Here is a 16,956-nt window from a genome sequence, read left to right on the forward strand (position 1 = left end):
AGGTCATGAATAGTGTTGAACTTTATTGATGACTTGGCACAAGAAGATGTTGAAGCAAATCGCAGCTCGTCAGTGTGGCCATTGATAAGATGGCATTGAAGAGCCTTCTAAAGGTAGGATCAGGAGAGCCCTTGTTAATCGACACGAGATGCCCCCAGACGAGGTTCGGCGATGAGGAGCCACACTGATCACTGGGGTTCTGCGTACGTCGCGGAAAGCGGCCCTCCCTGACACGCTTAGCTGCACAGTGTTAATCGCATTCTCTGCCACGCACCACATGTGCGTAAACCAACTGCCTAGTAATCAAGCACAGAGACGAGAACGCCCCCGTACAGTACACGAGGCCAGGGCATATCAGTAGCGCATCCTTCGCGCACTCGGTTGTCGTGAACCCCATGACGAGCATTGCGCAGACGCATCCGTCGACAACACAAAGAGACGTCCATATCTGCATTCCAAGTTTTCTCTGCCCAATGGTTGCTGCTCTTTCGGAATTCCATCCTGTTATTGACAAATCCTGATCAAATCGGGAAAGGCTGTAGAGGCTATTGCCGCTCGATTCCCAGAACAGACATTATGCTAAGGTCATGCATGCGTAGCCACTTGTTTGGGACCTTGTTCGCTTGAGTAAGGTGAACGATCAGACTATCGCGATCTATCCTGTTACGTGGCTGTTAGTTGTTGGTCGCTACCAGAGGTAGTGGCGGGAGAGCTTCGGCCTGAGATAGATCGGTGGTGGAGTAGCAGCTTCGTTCTTGTCGTCGGAATCAGTGACAATGGCAACAGCCTATCACGGGACTTCACCAGGCAATGGGAAGCCATCCGAACGCCTCAAGCGTGCCGCCCCGAAGGAGCAGGAAGCAGCGGTGTAGCCTGCAGAATGCATGGCGTTTAGGATGACGCGAAGGATTTCACCCATGAATGCGATCCTGCAGCTGTGTGTAACTGCAAGGGAGTACAGAATGAGCCGAAGTGGTGTGGAGCTGCCCCGTTATAGACGAGCCGAAGTGGAGCGCGTGCATGCCCGTCATCGAATAGCAAGGTTACCGCTGCTTGTAGCGCGCTTCGTTCCTGTTCGTGTAACAAATTTTGCGCGCGTCGGGTGACATGGCTGCGGTGCCATGTCGGCCTGAACGCGTGGGGTGGATGAGGATGGAAGGATTGAGGTTCGGCGCGCGCAGATGGTGACGAGGGGCATTTTCAGGCTAAACCGCTTGGCAGCAAGCGCCACAGCAGGCACGCCCCGATACGAGCAGTCGCAGAATTCACAACCTGCAGTTGATTCTTTGAAGGGAAGGGTAGCCGCAAGATACGTGTTGTTCATCCAAATGAGGTATCTGCAAGTACAAGGCCTGACTCGTCTTCTCCCAACTTCACAACGATTGGCTAGATTAAATGAATGCTACATCGGAAATAACATCGTTGAGACTCTCCTTACATGCGAGACGCAGTGCGCTTGGTACTTTCCTGAGATGGTTCTCCCTGCAGCTGTTCGGCGACATCCTCAGTAACCGAGCTTTTGACATCAGCTGATTCTTGCGCTGCGGGAGCGCCCTCAGCATCGAGATACGCCTCAATCAAACTCATGTTGCCTCTGCCGTGAATGGCCTTGATCTGCGAGACAAGTCAGTACCGCGCCACCTGTATACTGCCCACTGATAAGCTCACCTTGAGGCGTGGGTCGGCATCTGAAAGGAGACGACGGAATTGTTCCTCCGACCGTTGTTTGGCTCCGAGCATCAACATCATCATGAGATCGACCTGGCGCATGCGGTTGTCCGTGTATCGGGAGGCTTCACCAAGGGCGGGCATGACCACATCGTTGATCAGAATCGGCGTCCCAGCAGGGCTCTTCTCCAAAGCAGGGACTAGTGCTCTGAAGATGCGGATGCAGTCTTCGTCACTCCAGTTGTGAGTGATGTACCGCAGGAGATACGCCGCTGCACCCGATACAGGTTGCTTGGTGAAGAAGTCGTGTGGCATGAACGTGACTCGGCCATTGAGATCCGAGAAGTCGTTTTGTGATGCAGATGACAGCATGGTCAATGAGTCCTGGACGATGAGCTCCAGGTTGGGGAAGGTCTTTGCATAGTCAGTAAAGCGCGCATAGTGTCTTCGGCATCGTATCCGCATACCCGAGCAAGATTGACGCTCATGTGGCCGCTTCCACCTCCAACATCAATGACCTTTCGGCCACTAATCTTGTCCCATGGGAAGCTCTCTTTGAGGTTGTCAAAATGCCTCTCAACTGTGTCGTTTAGTTATGAGCTTGTACGAGGATATCAATGACTCACGCCTTGAGACCCCCGCCATTGCACTGGCAAAGCGAGCTGCTCGCTTGGGATCTTGCTTGTAGTAATCGAAGAGAACGGTACCATGTCGCGTCACAAATGCATTTCTCTTGCCATCTGTCACTGTTGGTGATTCTTTGATGCTCTCCGAGGTCTCCGAAGCTGCCCTGAAGAACTCGTCCAATCTGCAAATGAGTTAGCGTTAGATACGTTTATATAACATCAGTCAAACTCACTGGTAGGCCATGACATCGCGCCACTGCGTGTCCTTCAAGTAAAGTACGCTTCTTGACGTGTGCTTAAACACGTCCGGCTCAACCTCTTCGAAGACGCGATCGGAAGACAGCATACGGAGGAAGCGACCGACGCGGTCTTCGTCCATGCCGGCCTTCTCGGCAATCTCCTTCGTGGTAGCTGTTCCATTCTCTGGAATAGCCTCAAAGAAGTTGAACTCGCATGCTACTTGCCAGGCCGCCAAATCATATAGATAGCACACGAATGTTCGTGCATCGTTTCTGGGGCCGTTGACAAGACGGAGTAGGTCACGAGCGGCATCATTGAGACTATCGCGCAACTTGATCTGCTCCGGAGTTTCGGGAATGGTGTCTGAATCGATGGCGAATGAAGGCTCTGGGACCTTCTTCTCGGTCAAATCGGCGACGATCTGTGTGGTCAACTGCTGGACTTCCTTGGCCAGCTCAAGCAGGGTGGATTTGTGTTCGGCAATCATATTGTCTAATTGTTGTATGCACTTGAAGCAGTTGTCAAGAGAAAGATGATGTGAAGTGAAGCTTCCCGTCCTGCGTTCAAACTACCCATTATACTTCCGCTTGGTCGGGCTCATGTTGCTTACACGGCGGCGTTATGCAGGACGATGTTCTTGGAGTAGTGCTTGATGTGTCAGCTATCTGGAGCATTTCACTGGTGCTACCCAAAGCCCTTGACAATGCTCGGCTGCACGCTGGAACATCCCGCATCGTATGGCTGGGCCCAATGGGAAGGACCCTCGCGCACCGAGAGACCAGATAGGATACGGAGTACGTCTCCTGCATGCGCGTGCAGCGCACAAATCGGGCCTCTAGCTGCATGGTTCCTCGTGCACTCACGCGCATATGATTTTCGAGCAGAGGTCATGAGAGACGTCTTTGGAAGGCCGAGTTCCGATTCAACAAATTGTACTCAGGCCCAGAGTTCTGTCCTCTGCTTCAGGCGTCCTCGCGTCGGCCCGGCGGAAAGCCAGCAATCTGAGACAAAGATCTTGACAGCGGGAGGCCTCGGTGACTCCCGTCCTGCCGAATGTTCAGGTATGTGCCTGAGTCAGGTCGATGCAGGATAAATAGACGCGCTGCAAACCCTGGTTGTGGACGTGGCAGAGGCCCCGCTCAGGTGAACCCGCCGCATGCTGCGCTGTAGGCGCCGAGAGCACCTATCGGCTCTACCATTACGCTAATAAATTTCGGTATCGTAAGTGGTGCGATCAATTCCATTTTCTTGATGACAGCCGTTGGTCGGCGAAATGGGTGAAATGGGTGCGCGAGGATGATGGAAGCTCCAACGCTGGGACGGAATGGAAATGACTAAGCCTTTGACACGCTAGCGCCGATTCGGACGGCACGTGTCAGCGGGCCAACTCCGGCAACACGTGAAAGATGTCCATGTCATCCATCTTCATAACTCAACAACACCAATGCTTTTGCTGTCGTGCAACCCCAGAGCTGATGCGTGCATTCTATACCGCCCTTATTTCAGGGCTTCATCGTGCTGTACAAAGTACCTGCACATACTATCTGGGTAGCCGCGACTTGACGGCAATCTTGAAACAGCGCTACCTTGGAGTACAACTAAAGTGCGTGCAATAGTCTTAACCGAGTTATGTTCGACTGGAAGAAGTCCTGCTCGTTGAAGCAGACCTTCGTATGGCGTTATGGTCACCTGTCTGATAAACGATCGACTGCCGGATTGGATTAACATATTTGATGGATGCTGATGACGAAGCTTTCAAGCTGATGCTGAGCGCCGGGCATGGTAACGATCAACTGCCATCTCGTGGTTCACACGCTCGGATAATGTAGAAAAGGGTCTCGATGACGTCGTACAGGCGGGTCGTGCAGGGGTTGGGAGGTGCACCGAAAATCCGGGGGACCATCTCCACTCCCAACCCCTAAGGCTCACGAAGCTTTCCCTGTGTCTCTCACAACTCGTACATTTTCCTTTGTTAGAACGCGTTTCCGTCATTTCCGACAGTGGCAGATTCTCAGCATACCATTCAGGTTTCTACGCGACAGTAGTCGGGCGCGTCTTACGCCACCTCGGATAGCTCCGCACCCCTGAAGCCCGAGTCGCGATGCCTGTCAACACCATCTCTGTGGGCGCGGCTGTGACGCCCACGGTCATCCAGACATATCTCTCGCATTACCTCAATCGCCGACCTCTTGCGCAAAAACCCACGGCGCACATCTCGTATCACGAAGGCCTCGAGCTCATCCGCCGCTTTCTCCACTATGCCTCCTTCCACACGGTCGACGAATTGCAAGCCTTCACGTCGCAATGGGTTCCAGTGCCGCGCTGGGTCCACGTGAATTTGGTGGAGGTTTCCGCGACTCTACTACAGCGCTCAGCTGAACTGCTCAATGCACAATTGGGACCAGAAGGCATCAAGGCAGTCGGAGGAACGAATTGGTGGCAGTGGAGACGCGAAGGCACAACACTCAAGGCCGAGTGGATCGAGATGCGCAAGGACTACGACGCGAGGAAGCAGCTGGCAATCACCAAAGGCGATCGCATAATGCTTTACGTTCATGGTGGCGCCTACTTCTTTGGCAGCGTCGACGAGCATCGCTATCAGATGCAGCGGCATGCGCGCAAGCTCAAGGCTCGGGTGCTGGCGCCCAAATACAGACTCGCGCCTCAGTTCCCCTTCCCATGTGGTCTGCACGACTGTAAGTGGCCTGCTCGATATCAATACAGGAATACTAACACCTCCAGGTCTGGCCGCCTACCTCTACCTCCTCGAACAGAAGCACGACCCTACGACGATTATACTTGCTGGCGACTCGGCAGGTGGCGGCATGGTACTCAGCATGCTCGTGACAATGCGCGACCAAGGCATACCATTGCCCGCAGGAGCCATCCTGATCAGTCCATGGGTAGACTTGACACACAGTTTCCCCAGTCTCGGAGGAGATGGCAAGATGGACTACATTCCCTCGCACGGCTTCATCCACAAGCCGAGCATGAGCTGGCGTAAGTTGGTCGTGTCCCTATCGAAGAGCGATTACTGACCACATACAGCACCTCCCAACGCAGACGATATGCTGGACATCGAAACATCCCTCGGAGGCTCGACCAGGAAGAAGAACATTTCAGAAAAGACGGAGGACAAGGCAGCAAAGAAGGAGGCGGAAGCTGAGCGCGTACGAGGCTACTCCGTCCAATCTGGAGATCGACCACCTCTAGAAGAGGTCGCGGATCCATCAGCTACAGGACAAGGCATGGGTACTTGGATCTCGTCAAATGGCAAATACAGCATTGGACCCAAGAGCCAGCTATCAGTTCAGCTCGAAGATGAACGCGTCGAGATCAAGGACCAGATCCAGATGTACGCCCCGAACCATCTCTTGACACATCCTCTGGTATCGCCGGTGCTACAGCCAACCCTCGGAGGATTGCCACCTCTACTCATCCAAACGGGAGGTGGTGAGCTACTCAGAGACGAGCAGATTTACCTCGCGCACAAAGCCGCGCAACCATTGGCCTACATCCCACCACCTTCCAACAACCAGACTGCTGAGTCCATACAAGCTCAAGCCGCCAGCTACAGGCCCACGAACGTTCAGCTCCAGGTCTGGGATGATCTATGTCACGTTGCACCCACGCTCAGCTTCACCCGCCCGGCAAAGCACATGTACCGTAGTATAGCCCAGTTCGGTGCTTGGGCCCTTGCACGCGCTCAGAAGAAGTCCATCGACATCCTCGACGATGACGACATCTCTTTCATGAGCAGTGATTCAGGCACTTCGTCTGAATCTGACAAGGCTGGCTCTGGTTCTTCGTCGGACGACCCCAAGTCCGCGGACAAACATCCCAAACCCACCAAAGCCGAGAAGAAAGCCGCTCAAGATGCACGCGTTGGTCGAGCTGGTGATGCGATCCCGCCATTCGAACGCCATATGATCCGCCAGCGCATCGATCGACACGGGCGCATCTATGCACTCGCCCCGAAGGAAGAGCTAGTTGCACTGAACATCCCTAGCGTTGATGTGGGCGTGCCCAAGACAGGTCCCGTCAGCAAATGGATGAAAGCGCAATCTCAGTGGAACAACAAGTTCTCCAAGCAGAAGATTAAGATCCAGAAGCAGCGTATTAAGGATATGCAGAAAGGCTTCGAAGGCTTCGAGGGCGAGACACCCCCACCAACTGCCTTGGCTGGTAGAAGGATCAAGGGCATGAAAGCCGAGAAGGCGAAGAAGAGGAGTTGGGGCATGTCGATGTGGGCTGGATGGGGCAGTAAGCATGACTCAGCCACTGTAAGTACACTCACTCTCAACGTCAGCCACGACAACGTTACTAACACGCCTCAGATCGTCCGCGAAGAGAAAGCAGACCAGAACCCCGACACCGAGGCCTCAACCTCTACTCAAGATCCAGCCAATACAGCCATCGACGGCACAACAGAAAGCGCGCCAACCCGCAGCCGAGCCAACAACCTCACCGCCCCCAGCGTAAAACGCTCACGCTCCCACTCCCGCCACTCCGCCGTAACCGACAAAGGTCAAACCGGCCTGCCCCTAGACGATCTCTCCAAAATCGTCCTTCCAACCCCGGGCCTCGCAGACGCAACAACCCTCGCCCCAGAACGCTCTGCCTCGCCCCTTCCCTCCCCTACTAGCCCTACTAGCGAACTCAGCTCCCCCGGTGTTGGTGTTGGTGTCCCACCCAACATCATCGTCTCGGACAACCCCGACAACTCCAGCACCATCATCCCCGAAACGGATACTTTGACTACCCGACCCACGGCTGGTGGGATTGCTTATCCGTTTAGTTTGAAAGTTGATGGCCCGGATGGGAGGGATGTTAATGCTAGTACGCTTACGCTTGCGAGTTTGAATGTTACGACGCCGCCGGTTGGGGATGGGGATGAGGAGGGGAAGCAGCTGGGTAGTATGGTGATGGGGGGTGAGAGTGGTATGGTGCCGGGTGGTGTGAGTGTGAGTGTGAATGAACAGGTTTTGAAGGAGGAGAGACCGGGCGTTGAGCGGTGGTTTACTGCTGGGGCTGGAGCGGGGCTGTTTAGTGATGGTGTGGTGGAGGAGAAGGTGGAGAGGCCGGGGATGGTGGAGAGGCCGGGGGTTGAAAGGTTTGAGACTGCAATGGATGGGTTGGGTATGGGGGCTGCGGGGGATGGTGGGAGGGCGTGATTCCTGTAGGTGGGTAGGGAGCCAGGGACAGATTGAGGGAGTGTGGAAGAAGACGTCAAAATACTGTAGATACCCAATTCCTTACTGTCCGTAATCTTAATATAAACGTACACATTGAATCGCATGCAACCTTTCGCAAGTTACCATTAGCGATGTGCTCGGATATATACATGAAACATGTTCACATGAGGCATTGCGAAGACTATGAGCTTAAGATACAGAATGTATAGAGTGCGCCGTTGACTCAGACTGCGGTATGGTCCTAGTTCGGGCTGGTCATTGAGATGGTACTTTGGTATACGGTATGATTGCGATAGCTTTGATGATATGAGCTTAAGATTACTATGAAAATGTGTAGCTGGAAGGTACACGCGCTATCGAGTTTGCGTTATAGTTCACACCAAGTTCCGCACCGGAGATAACATAACCCCGCATGACATCACCTCAGCATCCCTCAAGGACGACCGCACCACGTCCTCCCCTTCCAATCAACTGACCATACACCCTCAACTCGATCTCTTACAAACTTTCAAATTCTAAAAGCTGAAAATGTCCGTCTTCCGCCCCTCAGCACACGCCCTCATAACAGGCGGCGCATCCGGCGTCGGCTACGCCGTCGCCCAACTCTGCCTAAAACACTCCATGCGCGTCTCCATCGTCGACTTCAACCAATCCTCGCTCGAAACCGCGCGCAAGAACCTCTCCGGCGATGTAAAATGCATCCAAGCAGATGTGTCATCCCGCTCGGACTGGAACTCTATCCGCCAACAAGTCGGCACCGACGTCGATTTCCTCATGCTGAATGCGGGCATTGGCGGAAAGGGAACGTGGGGTGATGAAGACTATTTTGATAAGATTCTGGCTACGAACCTAGGGGGTGTGGTGAATGGTTTGAATGCGTATGTTCCGAGTTTCAAAGAGAGGGCGGGGAAAGAAGGGGAGGGGAAGAGCGCGATCGTGATTACGGGAAGTAAACAGGGTATCACGAACCCGCCTGGTAATCCCGCGTATAATGCTAGTAAAGCGGCTGTGAAGACGTTGGCTGAGCATTTGAGCTACGATCTCAAGGACACCAGTGTTGGGGTGCATTTGTTGGTTCCGGGGTGGACGTTTACTGGGCTTGTAAGTTGTGTTGCTCTTGGTAATTGGCAATGACTAACGCACATCACAGTCTGGGAATGAGCCGGGCTCGACGAAACCGAAACCAGAAGGTGCATGGTCTGCTGACCAAGTAGCAGACTACATGTACGCCAAGATGCAGGCCAAGAAATTCTACATCATCTGTCCTGACGACCAGGTCACGGAGGAAACGGACAAGAAGCGCATGTTGTGGAGTGTAGGCGATATTGTGAATGAGAGACCGCCACTGACGAGGTGGAGAGAAGAATACAAGGACGAGGCTGAGAAGTGGATGGCGGAGCAGAAAGTGTAGATAGACATGCTAAACGATAACGAGTTCGCTCTCCTTGGTCTGAGACAGCTCGAAGCCCCATCCGTGGAAACTTCCAATCCTCTCCCAATACCCATTGTGTATCTTTGACTGGACCAACACAAGACCTTCAGCCAGGTCAGACAACGTGTCAAAAGAACGGACCTGTACGAATAGGATTAGCACGCTTATAGCGGGTTCCGTCAACAAGATATTGCTCTTGAAAGCGGAGTCAGCGTCCCTCCCTGGTACCACAAGATTCGTGGTTTTTAAGACGACATCGTACCGTGTAATCTCCTGTCTACGATCTGTGCGCGTCAGGGTCGCTGCTATCGTCGGCCCAGATATTCTCAGTCGCCCATCACCCACGTGTCCGTAAGGATCAGCGGTCTTTGGTGTGCACGTTACATCAATCACCCGACAGACTGTAACTGTCGTCTTTGCTACCCAGTCTTGGCGAAGTTTTACCGCCGAGACAATCGACGCCCAAGACCATGTGGGCGCCAAGTACTGCAAAGGTCTTGGAAGCACAAGTGGTCTGTCCAAAACTCCACTTACAGACGACCACAACAGCGCTCCAGGGAATTCACGTTCCCATAACCCAGCTAGATATCTACCTAGCTCTAGTAGGGCAATTTCTCGAGCGATTCCAGAGATACCGGGAAGTCGATCGGTCTCAAACGTCAATGCCCGCTGGGAATACTCTCTAACTACTGTGACCCATGACTTCATTCGTAAGTCAGGGTCCGCGGATGCCATCACTGCGGCATAGTAGAGCTTGAATGTGTAAGAGTTCATTGGATATGGGTTGTTAAGATCGGATCTTGCCGGTCGACCCTGGATGGTTTGGCATTCGCACCAGATTTCCTCTTGGCATTCCCACATCATTTCGCGTTCAGTATAGTGGAGGATTCGGCAAGCGAGTAGTCGCTCTTGAAAGCACCATGCTCTATCCAGAAGAGGCATATCAGTGCTGTCTGCTTGCGTCGCAATAAGCGTGTGGTGGGATATCCTTTGTTGTACATGAAAGCTACCAGTGGCCGACTCGGATATGTCATAGCTTGGGATTCTGGGACGTAGACAGCCATCGTCCCCATTTTTGGCGCTTGTCGCGGCGATCACCAAGTACGCGTTTTTGTACAGCGCTGCCATACGGGAAGCCTCTTTAGCCCAATCCCCATGGTCGTCCTGAAAAATGCATAGTGAGTCGATCCAGAGATATGGGACGCCGATGTTCCTGGTGATCGTAATGGCATCCTGGAACGTTTGAGTGAGCTCGGTCCAAAGTATGCCAGACATCCGAGAAGAAAGATTACCCTTGAAGAGCAAGGGCATGGCTTTCATGCGTTCTTCTTCCAACCCCCATGTGTGACTCAAGGCAACGTAGCAGGCACCAGCTGGTATTTCACCCGAGCTGCAAAGCTTGATGTCATCTGAGGATGAACCGACTGAGATGAGCCTCGTTGGCGTGGTTGACATATCTGTCTTAGGAGAGCATTGTGGATGTAGATCGTCGCACTGCCTAATCCATTCTCTGACTGTGTCAAAACACGCTTGGGAGGCAGAATCAGCCAGAACATGTCCTGCTGGCTTGATGTCTGAAAAGCAAGGTGGCTTGTCTAAGAATGGTAAGTGAATGACGTAGGTGCCGTGTCTGTTGTGTTTTCAAACGAACCGGGGTGATTGTAGAAATACAAATCCATAAGTAAGTTCTCTAATCTATTTGCCATATCTGTAGAGCATAACTTCACCCGTAGAGGTGTGTCGGGAGCGTTGCGGATGAGAACCACGAGACCGGGATCGGGCTCGTACTCACTAAGCGTGGCTTCGGCGGGTCGATGAGAACGATTAGGAGGAACGGTGTACTTCTCTATTCCTCGAAGAAGTAGCTTGCATCGAACGCAGCCATCGCGTGCGGCCTCATACATGCTTGAGAGGCTGGTGACTCCCTCATGATCGCCATAACTATTGTAAGTATAGTCATGACTCCAATTGCAGCTGCAAGTGCTAAGTTCAGTCTTCTCTGACCACTTGGGTGCATGTGGTAGCGTCGGACTCATTTCGTGGTTGCGATGCGGGAGTATCCGTGAGATGTGGTGGGGTCTATGTGCCCGCTGTTCAGAACACGGCAGGCGATCTACATGCAGCAAAGAAGAGTAAGCAAGAAATCCTCTTTCCATAACTCCCACCAATCACCGCCGCACATAATGCAGCGCGTTGTACGATTTTGTGCGCTATGTCTCGTGGGTTGCGCCTTCGTGTCTGGCAGGCAGGCAAGAGCTACCCCGGACCCTTGAGCTATACACCAGGTGACATTCAAGCACGGGCTAGTTGCGTCGTCGATTTTTCGCAACCTTCTCAATGAAACCAAAGCATCACACTTCATGGCCGATGGAGATGACTTCGCAATGCCTACGGTGAAGGATGCAGATGCCCGGACGTGACACGACCGTGCCTCCCTTAGCGCGCTACGCCCCACAACGTCATCGCGGTACACCTTCCCTCCCCGTCAACCCAGCAACACCATGGACGCACCAGCGGGACAGCCGCTCCGATCTCTCCCTCTAACAACGAGACGTATCGATATCCAGAAGTATTTCACGGCGTTGACAGGCCGTGGAGCTGATACTCCCACGTATACTGTGGTAAACACTACGCGACGGGAGCTACTTCGGTGAGTACCTAGGTAACAGGGTAGACTAACGGCGCGTCGGCACTAACAAGCTACCAGAGCCATCCAGACCAGGCAATACACAGCGGACTGTATAAGAAAAGTCCGCAAGAAAATTCAAAAGTCCATCGATAAAGCTGGAGAAGGCGCCAGCTGGGACGAATGCTACAAGCCTGTTCACAAGTACCTGTGCTTTAGCTCCGCCCAGACGCGGGCGTATAACTCAGCCACCGAGTAAGATGGGTTGCTCTTGAACCTGCCTGACAATGACATTAATGGATGGTATAGGGACCTGAATCGTGCAGTCTATGACTATGGCGCGTTGTCTTGCAGAAGGTTGACTGGTGAGATCCTGAATCGTCTACCGGAAGATGTTCGAAGCAAAATCGCTGGATACTTGACGGACGAAGGCATACCAGTCGTACTGCGCGTACCGCCAGTTGCGTCTGATCAGACGTGTGCCGGCAGAAGCAGCGTCCGGGACGCGCTGGCAAACATGGTGACCGACGGCCGCAAACACCATCTCGACTGGAAATACATGGGCTACATGACACACCACGTCGTAACGACCTGGTTCCGCGTCAACACCTTCCTTGTCCACGACTCCGTGGCGTTGGATACTTTCTTCCGCGACATCTGGCTTGGCGACCAGGTCTTCCCTAGCATCGTACCTGCGGAGCACTTGCGTTGTCTAAGCGTGGTGTTGCGGGGTGAAATGAAAGACTACGAGCCTCAGAAACGTGAGTGTACGGGGAGGACTCTGTGTATTAGGCCAGTGAGGCCAGCGGAGGTGTTTAGCGAGCATCTTGAGCTTGTGCTTAAGATGAAGGAGCTCCGTGGCTTTGTGCTGCATGTCATGATTTCGGCGTCCGAGCTGGAGCGAGTTGAAGAGATTCTGAGCGCGGTGAGGGGCGTGAGGGCGAGACTGATGAGTGCGGGTGTGAGAGTGCTGTTTGATTGGAGAGGCGAGGAGCTGAATGGGTATTTCAGGGAACTGCAGAAGATTGGGGTATGAAGTAGTGATGTCGTTGGGTGAAAGTCCGTCGATATAAGAAGACGACTACCGCTCTAGCCCAATAAGACCCTCCACTTGCTGTGCAATCTTAGCAAACGCCATAGCACGCTCACCCTCCGGTTCCGCTACCACAGTCGGCTTCCCACGATCAGCGTCGTCGCTAATACTAGCATGTAGCGGAATCTCGCCCAGCATGTTCAAATCGTACTTCCCGCACATAGCTCTGATCTTGTTCATATTCCCAAACACCTCATGCACATCTCCGCAACCCGGGCATTTGAAGCCCGCCATGTTGCACACCAGACCCAGTAGCTTCACATTGACTTTGCGGAAGAGTTCGACACCCTTCACCGCGTCTTTGAGCGACAGATCCTGGGGCGTCGATACGATGAGTGCACCATCTAGAATGAGCTGCTGGGTGATTGTGAGTTGGACGTCTCCCGTGCCAGGTGGCATGTCAAGGACTAGGACGTCTAGACCGCCCCATTCGACTTCGTGCAGGAGTTGCTGCAGGGCTTTCATGACCATGAGACCGCGCCATGCTACTGGTGAGGTTTCTGGGATGAGGTAGCCCATGGACATGGACTTTAGGCCGTAGTTGGAGAGGGGGAGTAGTTGGTTGTCTGGGTTGTGGGATTAGAGGCTGGGAGGAAACTTGTTTTGTGTGAAGACTGACTTGCTGACAGTCGGGGCTCGCCAGATAGATTGAGTAGGGTCGGTATTGATGGGCCGAAGATGTCGGTGTCAAGGATGCCGGCCTTGTAACCACGACGCGCGAAGCTCAAGGCGAGGTTGACTACAACACTGCTTTAGTGTTCTGAGATCAGTTGGGTCTTGAATGGTAGAATATACCAGCGATAGTACTCTTTCCAACGCCACCTTTTGCAGACGAGACAGCAATCACTTTCTTCACATCTTTGATATTTCGCTTCTGTGGCAAGCCTCGCTGCATGCGCGGCATTTGCGGAGGCGCGCCTGAGCGCGGAAGACCCTGCGCTCGCCATCAGCTATTGCGCAATCAACCATCCCAGCGTTTAACATACGAGTGGGTTCTCATGCTGCAGACATCGCAACGTCGAGAACAACCGTGGCTTCAGCATCGTCGTGATAGAAACGGGGGTTGCGGAGTTGACGGCGGAGGTGACGCGCATCGGCGTTTCATTTAGCCGATGTCATTGAACTTTTTTGTGGGGCATAGAGTGAACTTTCTCTTCCGCGCGCTTCACCAGCACCAGCAACACCAAACCACTTGTACACAATGGGGAAGTCAAAGATTAGAGGTATGAACCCTTCGTATATGCGCGACTTGATTTTTGCTCATATGACCACCAGATTTCGATCCCGAGTCGCTACTCGACCCTGCGCCGAGCTCTAGCGAAGACGAGCGCTCTGACGCCGAACTCTCCGAAGTTGAAGACAACAATGCTGGGCGCGAACATTATACGTCAGTGGGAAAGAGCAAGCTGAGGAAGCCGGTTGAGGTGCCTCTGGGCCCGGAGTACACGGGGCGCAAGGTGGACCGCAAAGCACTCGAGGACAGCGACAGCGACGATCCTTTTGCGAAGGGCTTCGACGATATAGACAACGAGGCTAGCGATGATGACGAAGAGGATGGCATCAATGGCGTAGAGCTTGATGGCGAAGAGGACAGCGACGAGGACGACATGAACGGCGAATTCGACGAAGACATGAGCGACGAGGACGAGGATGTGGGAAGCGCAGGCGAAAGCGGGAGCGACAACGAGGCCAACGAATCCGAAGGCTCAGACGATGACGAGTCTGGCGCCGAAGCCAAAACCGATGCGTCCACCATCCGCGACCTCATGTCCGCCAACAAGTCCTTCACGTCGGGCATCGCTGCTGGCACGCAGTCCGACGTCGCCAAGGGAGAAGCTGTGAAGACCCAACGGAAGACGTTCGATACGCTACTCAACTCGCGCATTCGACTACAAAAGGCCTTGATCTCCACAAACTCCATGGCTGCAGAGCCATACAAGACAGAGACCGCAAAAGATGCGCCTATCGAGGCAGCAGAGGCAGCAGCCCTGACTCTCCTCAACAACCTCACGAACCTGCGCCTCTCCCTAGAAGAATCGCGAACGGGTACAAAGCGGAAGCGCCCAACCTTCGACTCCGCGACCCCATCGTCCGAAATCTGGACCACCATCCAAGCCAGCGAGAAAACCACGCTCCCCCACCGCAAAGCCGTCCTGGAGCGCTGGTCCAACAAAACCAAAGCCACAACCGTCACAAACAACAAAGCGCGCCTCAACGCATCCGCCCAGCAAACCCTAACCGAAGTCCTAGACACACAGCTCTCATCCCCCCACCTAGTCCTCCGCACCCAAACCCCGCGCTCTTGTGCCCCCCTCCAATCCTCGACCAAGACCCCCCAACCCTCGCCCGCCATCTACGACGACGCCGACTTCTACGGCCTCATGCTCAAAGAGCTCCTCGAGCAGCGCTCCGCCGACCTCAACAGCAACGGAACCGCTGAATTTGTTGTGCAGGCGCCGTGGCAGGTTGCGCGCGAGGCCAAGACGAAGAAGGTTGTTGATACGAAGGCGAGTAAGGGGCGGAGGTTGAGGTATACGGTGCAGGAGAAACTGCAGAATTTTATGGCGCCCGAGGAGAGGGGGTCTTGGGGGGATAGGCAGAGGGATGAGTTGTTTGGGAGTTTGTTTGGGCAGAGGGTGGGGCTTGGGGAGGGTGATGAGGTGGAGAGTGAGGTGGAGGAGGGTGTGGATGCTGAGGAGGCGGGGTTGATGTTGTTTAGGAGTTAGGGGATGGGGGGGTGGAATGCAGATTTATGTCGCGCAGCTGGTCTCATGTTATTTAGAACATGAAGGGGGCGGAGTAGGTGGAAGGCAGATTTGTGCCAGGAAGATTTTGGTGTGTTTTCGCTGTCCTTGCTATAAGGCTACCGATCATGGTGGTCGGGCTCAATTGCGCAGACCTACACCGCGTTGTTGACTGGTTCACGTTTTTGGTGGCGTATGTCAGCAAGCTCAGCCCCCAAACTGCCTGCGCATCTTCGTTGACTTGACCAATCTTATCTTAACCTTTCAGTCACTCGCTCAGCCATTGTTTCTCAGCCTTGTACTACCATGCCGTATCTATAAGGTAGCCTTCCCGCGCCCTTAATCCTGTTTTAGAAGACATCTTCCAGATACTCAGCCTTGAGACTTTTACGCTTTACCATCGGATTCCAAGCACGCACGCGATGACAGTTTGATCCGACATCAAAAAAGCATGCCACCTTTCAACGCACCGGGCTTGTATCTCGCGCCAAATGCGACGTTCAATGGTAGCATTCCGGCTAATGCGACAAATCGTGAGTTTCATCCCTTTCAGAGCTTGCCAACACCTTGTACTAACGCCTGCGTAGCTAACGATGCCACCGCCCACCAGGTTTCCTGGCAAAGCGCATATTGGCCAGTCATGGCTTGCATGTTAGCTGTGTTGTTACAAGAGACGGGAAGAGTCATGGAATCGCCGTTCCAATTTAGCTACGCTCTTCGCGCATGTCCTCTCGTTTGTGTGATTGACACATCGATGATGTTAGTCAAGTTTGTGATCATGCTAGCAGTTGGCTGTTCGCCTCGAACTGCAGTCAGGCATGTGTGGTACGATCGATTCGACCAAGACCAAGACGAACTCATCAGCTGGCACTTAAAGGAGGCTGGTAGATACTTTCGTGACGGTCCTCAAGACCTCCAATCTATAGGTGATGCAGGACAACGTTCAGCCAGCGTAGCTGCGGATATCACGATCGAGCCTGTCTCATCCGTCCTTCTGCGCGGAGATCCGGACCCTGACGAGGAATACATGTGCTCCGGTGCGCTTCCCACGGTCAGCGACCAAGAACCTGTGTTTACTGATGTACCATGCGCGTCGTTGCCACTCCCGGATGCTTTGTCTATTGCTAGACTCACACGCACTTCCACTATACAGGGCATGGACGTCGCTGAAGTTGGAATTAGTGTTACCGAGGAGCTGGAGCCGCCTGATGAGGGAATTCCAATGGAGTTGCTCAGCGATGTCTCAAATACCCTCACTGGACAAAATCAAACGATTGTTGACGATACAACCATAATCGCAGCGCTATCCCCATCGGCAAACGCCTTCACGAT

General features: G+C 53.6%; 6 protein-coding genes across 6 annotated transcripts; 4 read left to right on the plus strand and 2 right to left on the minus strand.

Annotated features, from left to right (window-relative positions):
- Nucleotides 1–1,434: 1,434 nt before the first annotated feature.
- On the minus strand, nt 1,435–3,021 carry J4E84_009299 (uncharacterized protein; the record flags this gene model as incomplete). The annotated part of the gene is made up of 5 exons (XM_049391862.1): nt 1,435–1,614; nt 1,669–2,082; nt 2,136–2,248; nt 2,295–2,476; nt 2,528–3,021. 5 exons carry the CDS (start codon nt 3,019–3,021, stop codon nt 1,435–1,437), a joined length of 1,383 nt encoding a protein of 460 aa, XP_049240500.1.
- Nucleotides 3,022–4,635: 1,614 nt separating this feature from the next.
- J4E84_009300 (uncharacterized protein) lies at nt 4,636–7,708 on the plus strand (the record flags this gene model as incomplete). Its single annotated transcript, XM_049391863.1, has 3 exons — nt 4,636–5,230; nt 5,277–5,534; nt 5,583–7,708. The coding sequence occupies 3 exons, from the start codon at nt 4,636–4,638 to the stop codon at nt 7,706–7,708; spliced, it is 2,979 nt and encodes a 992-aa protein (XP_049240501.1).
- Nucleotides 7,709–8,257: 549 nt separating this feature from the next.
- On the plus strand, nt 8,258–9,140 carry J4E84_009301 (uncharacterized protein; the record flags this gene model as incomplete). Its single annotated transcript, XM_049391864.1, has 2 exons — nt 8,258–8,830; nt 8,880–9,140. The coding sequence occupies 2 exons, from the start codon at nt 8,258–8,260 to the stop codon at nt 9,138–9,140; spliced, it is 834 nt and encodes a 277-aa protein (XP_049240502.1).
- Nucleotides 9,141–12,304: 3,164 nt separating this feature from the next.
- On the plus strand, nt 12,305–12,823 carry J4E84_009302 (uncharacterized protein; the record flags this gene model as incomplete). The annotated part of the gene is made up of 1 exon (XM_049391865.1): nt 12,305–12,823. One exon carries the CDS (start codon nt 12,305–12,307, stop codon nt 12,821–12,823), a length of 519 nt encoding a protein of 172 aa, XP_049240503.1.
- Nucleotides 12,824–12,868: 45 nt separating this feature from the next.
- Nucleotides 12,869–13,923, minus strand: J4E84_009303 (uncharacterized protein; the record flags this gene model as incomplete). The annotated part of the gene is made up of 4 exons (XM_049391866.1): nt 12,869–13,446; nt 13,500–13,619; nt 13,676–13,814; nt 13,867–13,923. 4 exons carry the CDS (start codon nt 13,921–13,923, stop codon nt 12,869–12,871), a joined length of 894 nt encoding a protein of 297 aa, XP_049240504.1.
- A 158-nt stretch (nt 13,924–14,081) lies between these two features.
- J4E84_009304 (uncharacterized protein) lies at nt 14,082–15,606 on the plus strand (the record flags this gene model as incomplete). The annotated part of the gene is made up of 2 exons (XM_049391867.1): nt 14,082–14,103; nt 14,156–15,606. The coding sequence occupies 2 exons, from the start codon at nt 14,082–14,084 to the stop codon at nt 15,604–15,606; spliced, it is 1,473 nt and encodes a 490-aa protein (XP_049240505.1).
- Between the last annotated feature and the right edge of the window lie 1,350 nt (nt 15,607–16,956).

Source organism: Alternaria hordeiaustralica, assembly GCF_023758085.1.
Source record: "Alternaria hordeiaustralica strain BMP 2776 chromosome Unknown scaffold_27, whole genome shotgun sequence".
NCBI lineage: Eukaryota > Fungi > Ascomycota > Dothideomycetes > Pleosporales > Pleosporaceae > Alternaria > Alternaria hordeiaustralica.